Source organism: Aythya fuligula, chromosome 7 (genome assembly GCF_009819795.1).
Source record: "Aythya fuligula isolate bAytFul2 chromosome 7, bAytFul2.pri, whole genome shotgun sequence".
NCBI classification, from domain to species: domain Eukaryota; kingdom Metazoa; phylum Chordata; class Aves; order Anseriformes; family Anatidae; genus Aythya; species Aythya fuligula.
Window position 1 is genome coordinate 8,389,968 of NC_045565.1, and position 10,026 is coordinate 8,399,993.

At 40.1% G+C, this 10,026-nt stretch overlaps 1 protein-coding gene across 1 annotated transcript in view; it reads left to right on the top strand.

Annotated features, from left to right (window-relative positions):
* The window catches only part of PTEN (phosphatase and tensin homolog), a 46,288-nt gene extending 44,361 nt beyond the window's left edge, over positions 1-1,927 (top strand). The window contains 1 exon segment of the mRNA XM_032191129.1: positions 374-1,927. Coding sequence (XP_032047020.1) covers positions 374-559 — 186 coding nt within the window. The 3' untranslated portion in view covers positions 560-1,927.
* The last annotated feature ends 8,099 nt before the right edge of the window (positions 1,928-10,026 follow it).

The following is a 10,026-nucleotide window of genomic DNA, read 5'->3' on the forward strand; positions in this document are numbered from 1 at the left end:
CTCATTAAAATCTCTGTGCTATCAAAGATCTAGAAGGTAGGACAGTCAAAAAGCTTAGTGTGGCATGGCCCACTGCAGTAGTATGGCCAGCTGCTATAACTCAAGAACACAAATAGTTGGTGCAGAACTCTTCCAGCTGGGCTTGAAAAAAAACTGCTGTATTGCCAGTTATTCTTTATTTTGTTAGGAGTGGTACTGGGAGGCTGGCTACCATTCTAAGAGATTGTTCTTCCTTTGTTTCCAGATTAGGGAGAGGAGCACTTGTATGATTCAGTGTAGTGAAATGAGCCACGCTGTTTCAAATTTCACTTGTTACCTGTGCTCTGTTAAAGTTCAGGTTCCCTTTTTAAATTGTTGTTTTTTCCTTTCCCAGGTGAAGCTATTTTTCACAAAAACAGTAGAAGAGCCATCAAATCCAGAGGCTAGCAGTTCAACTTCTGTAACGCCAGATGTTAGTGACAATGAACCTGATCATTATAGATACTCTGACACCACTGACTCTGATCCAGAGAATGAACCTTTTGATGAAGATCAGCATACGCAGATTACAAAAGTCTGAATATTTTTTTTATCGGAGATAAAAAAGAAAAAAAAAAAGTGACAAACTTGAATAAACTGAAAAAAGGACCTTTTTAAATGGCAATAGGACATAGTGTCAGATTACCAATTATAGGAACAATTCTTTCCTGACCAATCTTGTTTTGCCCTATAAATCTACAGGGTTTGACACTTGTCCAGTTGAATAAAAAAGGTTACGTAGCTCTGATATGTATATACCTTTTTGTGTTAAAAGGACATTAAAACTTCAATTAGGAACTATAAAGATGGCACTTTCCCATTTTATTCCAGTTTTATAAAAGTGGAGACAGACTTAATGTGTATACGTAGGAATTTTTCCTTTTGTGTTCTGTCACCAAACGAAGTTTTGAAAAAACACGATTATACAGGTTCACATCCTGCCCCTTTTTTTGCACTTATGTGGCAACAGAAAAGTCTGCAGTTGGCTGAGAGATGTTTCTGGAAGGTTTTACTACATTCTAATGCATGTATTTTGGATGGGGGGATGGAAAATAATGCTCAGAAAGGAATATAGTCTGCTGGAGCTTGGCCTGTGTACCATATCCGGCTATTTACGTGCACCTTTCTTTAGCATGCTACCATAATTCATCCTGGACAATTGAAGAGTCGCCGCTGTCACTGCTTGTTGTTTGTGCATTTTATTTTTTAAGTGTAATGGTGCTAGAAAAGGCAGCTAGAAGGAGTGATTCTGTATAGGGGTACAGGAATGAACCTTTACAACATCCTAAAGACCCACAAATGAAGGGAGAAAAGTTATTGGGGTCACAGAAAGGAAACACAGCAACAATGACTTAACCATACAAATGTGGAGGCTATCAACTAAAATATGGTCTTGAAACAAATTGTTTGAAAATTTGACAATGATTTATTAATTGTTCTTTTTCTGAATTGTAATGGCTGCTCCATCTCCTGTGTAATCAAGGCCAGCGCTAAAAGTCAGATGCTATTAGTACATACGTCAGTCAACACCTTACACTTACGTTATTAGCTTTTCAATCATATTCCTGCTGTGAATACTTAATGTGCTGCCTTGCAAGCTATTTTCTCATTAATATAAAATATTTTGTAGTGGTGCACAGGAAATTTCAATTGGAGATTCTTCAGGTTAGTGTTTGTTTTTACGATTTATGATGCATTTATTAAATCAAACCTCAGTCAGCTGTTCCACCCCTTTGACCTTACACATTCTATTACAATGAGTTTTGCAGTTTTGCACACGTTTCTAAAAATGTCATGAACTGTTGGGGAATTTTACTTGAATACTCAGTACTTATGATGTTTTTTTTAAAAAAAAAAAAAAAAAATCACAGAGGAGACTAGTGTTGCCATGAATTCTCAACACTGCACATACATGAATACACGTATTTTAAAAAGCAGAACTTGTCCCAAATACATTGTCATTAAAAAAAAAAAAAAAAAAAAAAACAACAACAACAACAAAAAAACACAAGTCAACTACATTGTTTGCTGTTAAAAAGCACAAATCAAAACAAATTAGATTTTTAAGCTGGCAGTGTTGTATTATTTGTTCATAGGGATGTAGCCAGGAGTAGGGCTTGAGATTTACTTTCAGTATAAATTTGACATGCCCAGACTGCAGATGACTTAACAGTACAACTACTGTTGTAATATAAACGTGAAGAAGCTGACAAAAATCGTTTACTCTAAAGCATGTCATGAATTGCTGTCCCCAAATTTATACCTTTTCAATTAGATTACTTGTGCTGATGTTCATTAGCTGTGTTCTTGCCTAGATAACAACTGTGTATGGAATCCATAAGGGACCTGTACAGCAGCATTAATGGTAAGAATTTTGAATGTGACAAGGCAGGACTCACTCTTGGGTAAAGGAAGGTATAAAGTGCTTTTTTTGGTATCCATTGGTCAACTTTGCTCATCAGATTCATGATTCTAACAAAACTGATCGGTATCTTCTGACTTAGAGGTCTAATTAGTCTATGGTATCTTACTGGATCAAAATTGCAGGTTCCAGTGCTCATTATTCTCATTGTTTTTGACGAGCAGGAGGTGGTTACCTTGGGACATGACACTTAATTATAACCCTTTCAATCATGTTTTACTTTGTTTTTAGCAGTTGAAAAAAGTTGCGTTGGCTAATAAACAGACCTGTTGATGCTTTAAAAGTACTCAGATATTGACACTGCTCTGTTGTCCCACTCTTGAGCTCATGATAATAAAATTGGATTGGTGTGATTCCAATATGTAACACTGAGGGCTGGATCGGAAATAATGACACGATGGGCTTTTGCACTGTTATTTTTCCTTTGGAATGTGAAGGTTGGAATGAGGGTTTTGATTTTGAATGTTTCAATGTTTTGAGAAGCCTTGCTTACATTTTATGGTGTAGTCATTGGAAATGGAAAAATGGCATTATATATATATTATATATATAAATATATATTATACATACTCTCCTATACTTTATTTCAGTTACCACCCCCATAGAAGTTGACAAGAATTACTATGACTGAAAGGTTTTTGAGTCCTTATTAAAACTTTATTTATGACAGTATTCATAATTAGCTTGAAACGCATTCTGTAGGTAATCTCTCCTTGAGTTTCTGGACTGTATGCTTAAACTTTTGGATGTGCAACAGCTTACATGTCTGAAACTACTTGAAGGCATCACTTCTGTAAGAGCTTACTGTTAGGCCCTGTAGTGTCCCTGGTCATTGGTAGCCCCACTCAAAATATTTACCACAGCTATTAAAGGGCAGTTGTATGAATAGCTTCTGGATTCATTCTTGTGGCACCCATGATAAACTGGAGTTTACATGCAGCATCAGATGTTTCAGCTTTCAAAGAAAAATAGGATGCTAGTGTGCAAGTTCCATGTTTAGTCATAGTAAATGTGTGCAATATGTTAACGATGCCTGTGGTTGCCACGAAGTGCCTCGTTTACCTTTTAAATACTGTTAGAAAGTGTCATGCATGCAGATGGATGGGGTGGAACTGTGCACTAAAAGGGGCTCCAACTGCAGTGTTTGGCAGAGCTGCCTTTCTCTGCCGGTTCAAATTTTCAGTCTGTTTTCATATAGCATATATATATATAGATACTAAAAGAAAAAAATCAGTCTGTTAAGCAGCCTTACTCTGATTCAGCCTCTTCAAATACTATTGTGCTGTGCAACAGTGGCTCTGTGTGTAATGCTATGCACTGAGAATACACAAAAACAAAGTATGACATGTACAGGATAATGCCTCATACAAATCAGATGTCCGTTTGTTATTGTGTTTAACAACCCTTTATCTCTTAGTGTTAAAACTCCACTTAAAACTGATTAAAGTCTCATTCTTGTCACCGTGTGGGTGTTTTATTGAAGTATTTTGAGTGTGAAATGTTCAGATAATATTTTGCTTGTAAGTGATATGATTTTCAGCATGATTGTCAGAGAAAAGGTTGCTTCTAAGAGGAGCTCCTTGTGTGTAAAGGGGTTTTAAGTCAACTGTGGCTTAAAACCCTTTTATATTCAGGACCTTCAAAGAAGTGTAGACACTGGAAGTGTGGATTGCGTGCACTGACCTCTCAAAACTGTTCCTTTACCATGATGTACATGTAGTCACGGTGAGGTGCAGGGAACTTTTGTGGGGAACTAAATCATTTTTAGTCTCCAAGAGAATGGTATAAAATGTGTGTTACATTATTCTTAATGTTAATTGGTATGTTCCCAGCAAAATGAAATGAGTCAAGTCGTAAGTGTTTTCCTAGGCAATCTCAGAACTGCAGTAGCTTTAAGTTGGCAATGAGATACATTTTATATAGTGGAAAAGCCCTGCTCTATGCACATGAAGTACGTTTGTGTTTTTATATTACTTGTTGCTCGTCTATTTTCAAACTAGGCTTTCAGCCCTAAATTTAAGAAATGCATGTTCCTTTTCCATGGGTGTCAGGGTTACCCTGTCAGCCTCTGGGAAGAGCAGAACGATAGCTCGGTGGCCAGCCTCTGTGTCTCCAGTGGTCATGGAGAGGTGGTGAGGAACGTGAGGAACCAGTCTGCTTAGCACCTTGTGAGCGCTTGGGATTGTTTAGCACGACTCTATTGAGAGAAATAGGACTCAGAGTTAACTTAGGTATCTCTTGTTATTCCTGCTTCCTTCCTGCTGGTTTCAGTGTCCACCCGGTGTTAAACCTGGCTGAGCATCTCCCAAAAAATATCCATTAGATGTTTGGTGCCATGATGCTGTCTGCTCTTTGGCGGTGAGAGAAGTGGAAAGTATTTTTGGTGCTTTATGCAGGGTGGAGGTATTGCCAGCTGTATCTGGCCCTTTCCCGTGAATGACAGAAAGATTTCACACTGTTTTAGTAAAACTGCAAGCAGTGTTACCCAGTATGTTAATACATATTTGTTTATTGGGTAAGCTTATTTTTCATCCAGAAAGTGGAAATAGGGTAGGAAGATATAGAAAGGAAGAATGGGAAGCTTTCAGGAAGTAGTCTGGACAATGTTCAATGTGTCCAGTAGCTTCTTTAAATATATAGATGTATTTGCAAAGGAATTCTAGTATGAAGACTGGTAAAAAGTACTGTTGTGGTGTGGATAGAACATTCAATTTATACTTGTCCTGTTGATGCTAGAAGATGCGTGTGCTGATACTTAACCAATGGCTAAAAGCTGGTGCTTTGGTGAGCCTTTGTTACCTCTGGTGACAGCAGCAAATGGCAATGCAGTGTATGCAGATCTTTTAGACAGTTGTGAAGTGTTTGTTAATAATTAATTGGATCTTTTTTTTTTTTTTTTTTTTACAAAAACAAAACAAAAAAACAAAAAACACCTATAGCCAGAGTTATAAATCAGCCTACTTTTAAGAATGAGTTACGTTGGTAGCAGGCTCTTTTAAAGCACTTTTTTCACTTTTTTTTTTTTTTTTAGTTGATTTGCATTTTGGTTATGAAATGGGCGATGATATATGCTAGTGTGATGATGTTTCTGTATTCAACTAAGTGGGTTCTGTAAGGTGAGGTGCTGCTGAGAACCCCTTCTTTCCGCCTCTGCCTTTCTTGGTAACTCTGGTTCTGTTTTCCAACATAGATGATTCTATGATTCTGTGATTTGTGCAGTTGAAAGTATCTGGTGCTAGGCAGACAAGAACATCCTTTATTAAAAAACAAACAAACAAAAAACATAGCTTTTTTTTCTTCTCCTTCTTGGTATCTCCTGTGCCCTGTCCTTTTAGACTTTTCCTGACTGCTCTCTTTTTTACGTTTCATTTTCTTTTATGTCTGTCATCTTGTTTTCTGCCTTTTTTTTTTTCCCCATGTATCCAAATTTTAGCTACTGGTAGCTTTGCAATATAGGACAGTTAATTCTTTTTAGCCTGTTTTTTACTTTTTTGTTGCTATTATTTTTTGTATAAGAAACTTTAGTCTGAAGGCATGCTTTTAGGTTGCCTTTAAAAAAAAAAAAAAAGCTCGAAAGTGTCAGGATTGTGAAAGTTCAGCAAACACGTTTTGGCTAAGTGAGCTACTGATGCACTATATGAACCTACTTGCGTTTATGTAACCTAATGTGAATGGTGGACACATATACTTGAGTTGGTTTAAGCAACCTGCGCACACACACACACACAATCACTAATTAACTGCTAGGCTATGTTTTCCAGCTGCAGATGTTTCCACATGGCTTGTATTTATGGCAGAGTAGAAAAGGGTTTTTACCGCTTCATTTTTTTGAGGACATTTCTTGTGTTTAATAACTTGTCTTGCATCGCACAGCTTAATTCTGGTTGAAAGAGGTGACACTGTGCCTTCACAGGAAATCTTTTTCCATCTTCAGAGCCTGTTCATGTAATAGTTTAAGTTGATAGAAGCTGTAGAGGCTTAAGTTTGTACTTTAAAATACCATTTGTATAATTCAGTTCGCTTAAATAGGCTCTGCTTTTTTTGGGCCTTCAATGAACTGGAAATAGTATCAGGATTAAGTTGGGCTTGGAAGATAAAGGTGATGAAAGCACATGAGGAATACTGGATCAGGAAATCTGGACAGATATCCAGGGTGCCCCTTCCTCCATTACCTTTGTGCATTAGAAGGAAAATGGCAGAAGAAAATGGGAAGGGTTCTGTAATAGAAATACGTGCATGAATGAACGTTTTCAATAGAAATCAAGTTTTAAGGATAAGGAAGTGGTCTTTGATGTAGGACAGGATTTGTTAATGGGAGAGAGAAACCCTGTGGGTGGAGGCATAGACCTTGTGAAAGAAGAGGGGTGACGGGGTACATTTAGAAATATTTGAGTTTTTGTGACGATGGTATAAAACAGATGATGAGAAATGTCTGAGGCATCTGAGGGTTGAGTTTAAAAGGGAGATTAATTTGAGAGGCTGGCTTGGGTGTCATTTGCTCTAAAGGTGCTTGGATCTGTGGAAACAGGATGGCTCGCAGCTTTAGACTGTTGGAAAGATTGCAACCAGCTTTGGTAAACCTTGTCATTTGCATGGGAGGAGAGTGAAGAGCTGGTGTAAAGATCACAAAGCAGTGCAAATAGATTAGTAGCATCCATTCACAAGCAAAAGGGAGAATTACTTGTGTTCTCTGAATATTAGCACTTAGGATAGGCATGACTTTTTCGTAAGGTTTCCATAAATCCTGATACACAGGTCAAGTAGAGTAGCTCTGGTCCATGATTTTTCACTGTCTGAAGGTTCGTTATTGTTCAGATCCAACTTATGGTTGGGCAATTGGGGTAAACGGAGCTGCAACACCTGGAGAGGGCTGAGGGCCCAATGACACCCTGGATGAACTGCAGTTCCACTGGAAGAGTGGAAAACAGATTGGAAATGCTGAAGCGAGAAATACTCAAAGAAGTACTACAAAGAAGTAGGGGAGGAGGGAGGTTCTGCCAGGCTGGGATTATGCAAACTCCAGGGAGTTGTCCATTCTGCTGGCTCTCAGCTTTGCTCTTGTGTGTGAAGGAATTAAAAGTTTTGTCCAAGAACAAGATCATGGCTGGTACCATGCTTTAGGAACCTGGAAATTTGCTTCTTACAATGTCTCTCCAGGATGATACCCTCCTTTCCCATTAAGCAAGTAGTGTGTACCTGTTCACCTGGCACCATGCAGGTTGCTTTCTGCAAGTTTGGTGCAAGTGCTTTATTGCTTCGTTATTCAGTCCTTAGCAGTCAGCACAGCTCCTGACCAGTGCTGGTCCTGGACCCCAAGGTGGCTCTGCTGGCTCCCCACCCTCACTCCCCTGTGAGCATGATGCACCCTGCAGCGGTTTTATTGGGGGATTTTGCCATCCTTGTTGCTGCTTCTCCTTCACTGTTGCTCCTTGTGCTGGAGGCAGCATGTTGAGACTGTAGGAAACCAGGTGTTCTCAACTCTCACTCTGACTCCTTCTTTCCTTTAATTTAGTGAGCTGACTACTGAGTCTCTGTTCCCTTTGATGGCTGTTCGGTGGTTGTCAGCGTCTTGACTCCTGACTCCTCCTTCCTTGAAGCAGGCAAATGTGGGGCACCCATGGATGACGTCCACGAGTCCTTTTCTTGTTGGGTCTGGGCAGCAACACTCCAGGAGATGTCCTTAATTCCCTTGAGGGTTTAAGCAAAGAAGGAAGATGCTGCAAGGAACAAGCTTTGCTCTCAACTCTGCAGTTCCATCTGGCAAACTTCTGATCCAGGAAGATGAGATCTGGAGGTCTTCTTGTAGGGCAATAATATAGGACCTGTCAAACATATCAAGTGAGTAGGGTTTAATCCTATAGAAATCTTTACTTTGGCAGAGTATCTCTTAACTGATATCTGGAAGATAATTTGATGCTGGGTGTAGAAGTATGGACTACTTCATGCCAGTTTGTTGTTACTATTGCCCTGCAGTGCCAAGGTGCTGTGTCAGCCAAGCAAGGAGAAGCAGATCCTCGCTGCTTTGCTGGGAAGGACTGAACCTGGGGGTGCTGGCCACTGTCAGTGAGATCTGATTCTCTGCAGTTAATTTGCCTGGCTCCTCTGTATTTCCTGTGGACAATGGCAAGACTGTAGCACAGCGAGCAGTCAGGACCTGCACTAGTTAGTGTCTTTGCTGAAAGCCCCAACCTATGATCATGAGGCTGCTCACTCAGGTTGTGTGCATTGCATGGCACAACTTGACTGTCAGAGGCAAGGTTGAGGTTCTAGTTAAGCTGTTGGCCTTCAGAGGGTTTTCTGCCTTGTGAAACACTGAGGATGGCCACAGCTAGAAGCGGGATGTGCAGTGCTCTCAGGAGAATGCAGCAATCCTGCAGATGTTATTTTCAAAGTACATGGAAAAAATCCTTATGCTCTGCTGTGTTCTGTAGTTCAACCTCCTGCTTGGAGTGGGACTAAAGTCCTTTTACTTGATCAGGGCATTAGGCTTGGTTTTGCTGAGTTCTGATAACCTCTGAGGATATTTTTTCCTCCCCCTCATCTTCCTCTCTTCTCCCCTGCCCTCATAGCAAATACTGTGTTCCAAATACTGAGTAGATCTTTCACTGAGGAGAGTTCTCTGGTCAGATGGGTATAGACCCCTGGGAGGGGCACAGGATTGACCCCTTTCTAGGATCGTGGGACACTTGTACCTAGCAAACACCTACTGCTGGATGTCCAACAGCTGTGCTGTTGTTCCTAGTCCCTTCCATGGTGTGCTGACTGTAGTGCAGGTGACTGGGATGGAGAAATGGGTAGCAGTTACTATCAGATTAAGTCTATGTTTTGGCTTCCCTGCTAAACCAGATGTCTTTCACAAACACCTGCAATGGAATTGGGTTCAAGGATTGAGGAATCCCTTCTGGGTTGTTACATCTGTTGTAGGTTTAGCTTTGATTGAGAAAGCCAAGCTCTTGAGCAAAGAAAGAAAAAACTCCAGGGTTTAGCATGGCCAGGCAAAAGCCGCAATGGTCAGGGTCTTATGTTACATGTTTATCCTTTCCTTTGTTAATAAATTCTGGAGTAAGAAATTTGGATTATTTAGGTTCAGAGCAGTGCAAGAGCATGACTCCAGGCTTCTCTGAGGAGGTGAGACTTTTTTCTTAAGGCTTTGATGCATTTTGCAACAACAAAATGAGATGGATGGGTGGATGCAGTCTTGTGCAGACGTGTTCCCCACAGTGCTTATTTTGCTCAGTACTCACCACTGGGTCTTGCCAAGGAAGTTGGAGGAAGTGGCACAGGGAGATGGATGTGCCCTAGAGCTGCTCCCGTTTGCCAGAGAGGGGCAGTGTAAAGCAATGTGCCTGGGTAGGGAAATTAGTTTGGGATCTAGTAAGCATAAGAAATCATTATGAGGGCTGTTTGGTATCCTGTACCAGTAATTGCACTTTCATCTAGATGCTGGGGCAGAAAATCTGTGCAACAGCACAATCAGGAGAGGAAGAAGTTGCCTGAGAGCTAAAATCATGTGAATGGGAAAAGCTTGACAATTGTCTGGCATTAAATTTAGTGTTTAATCATCAAGTTTTTCAATTAAGATGAGT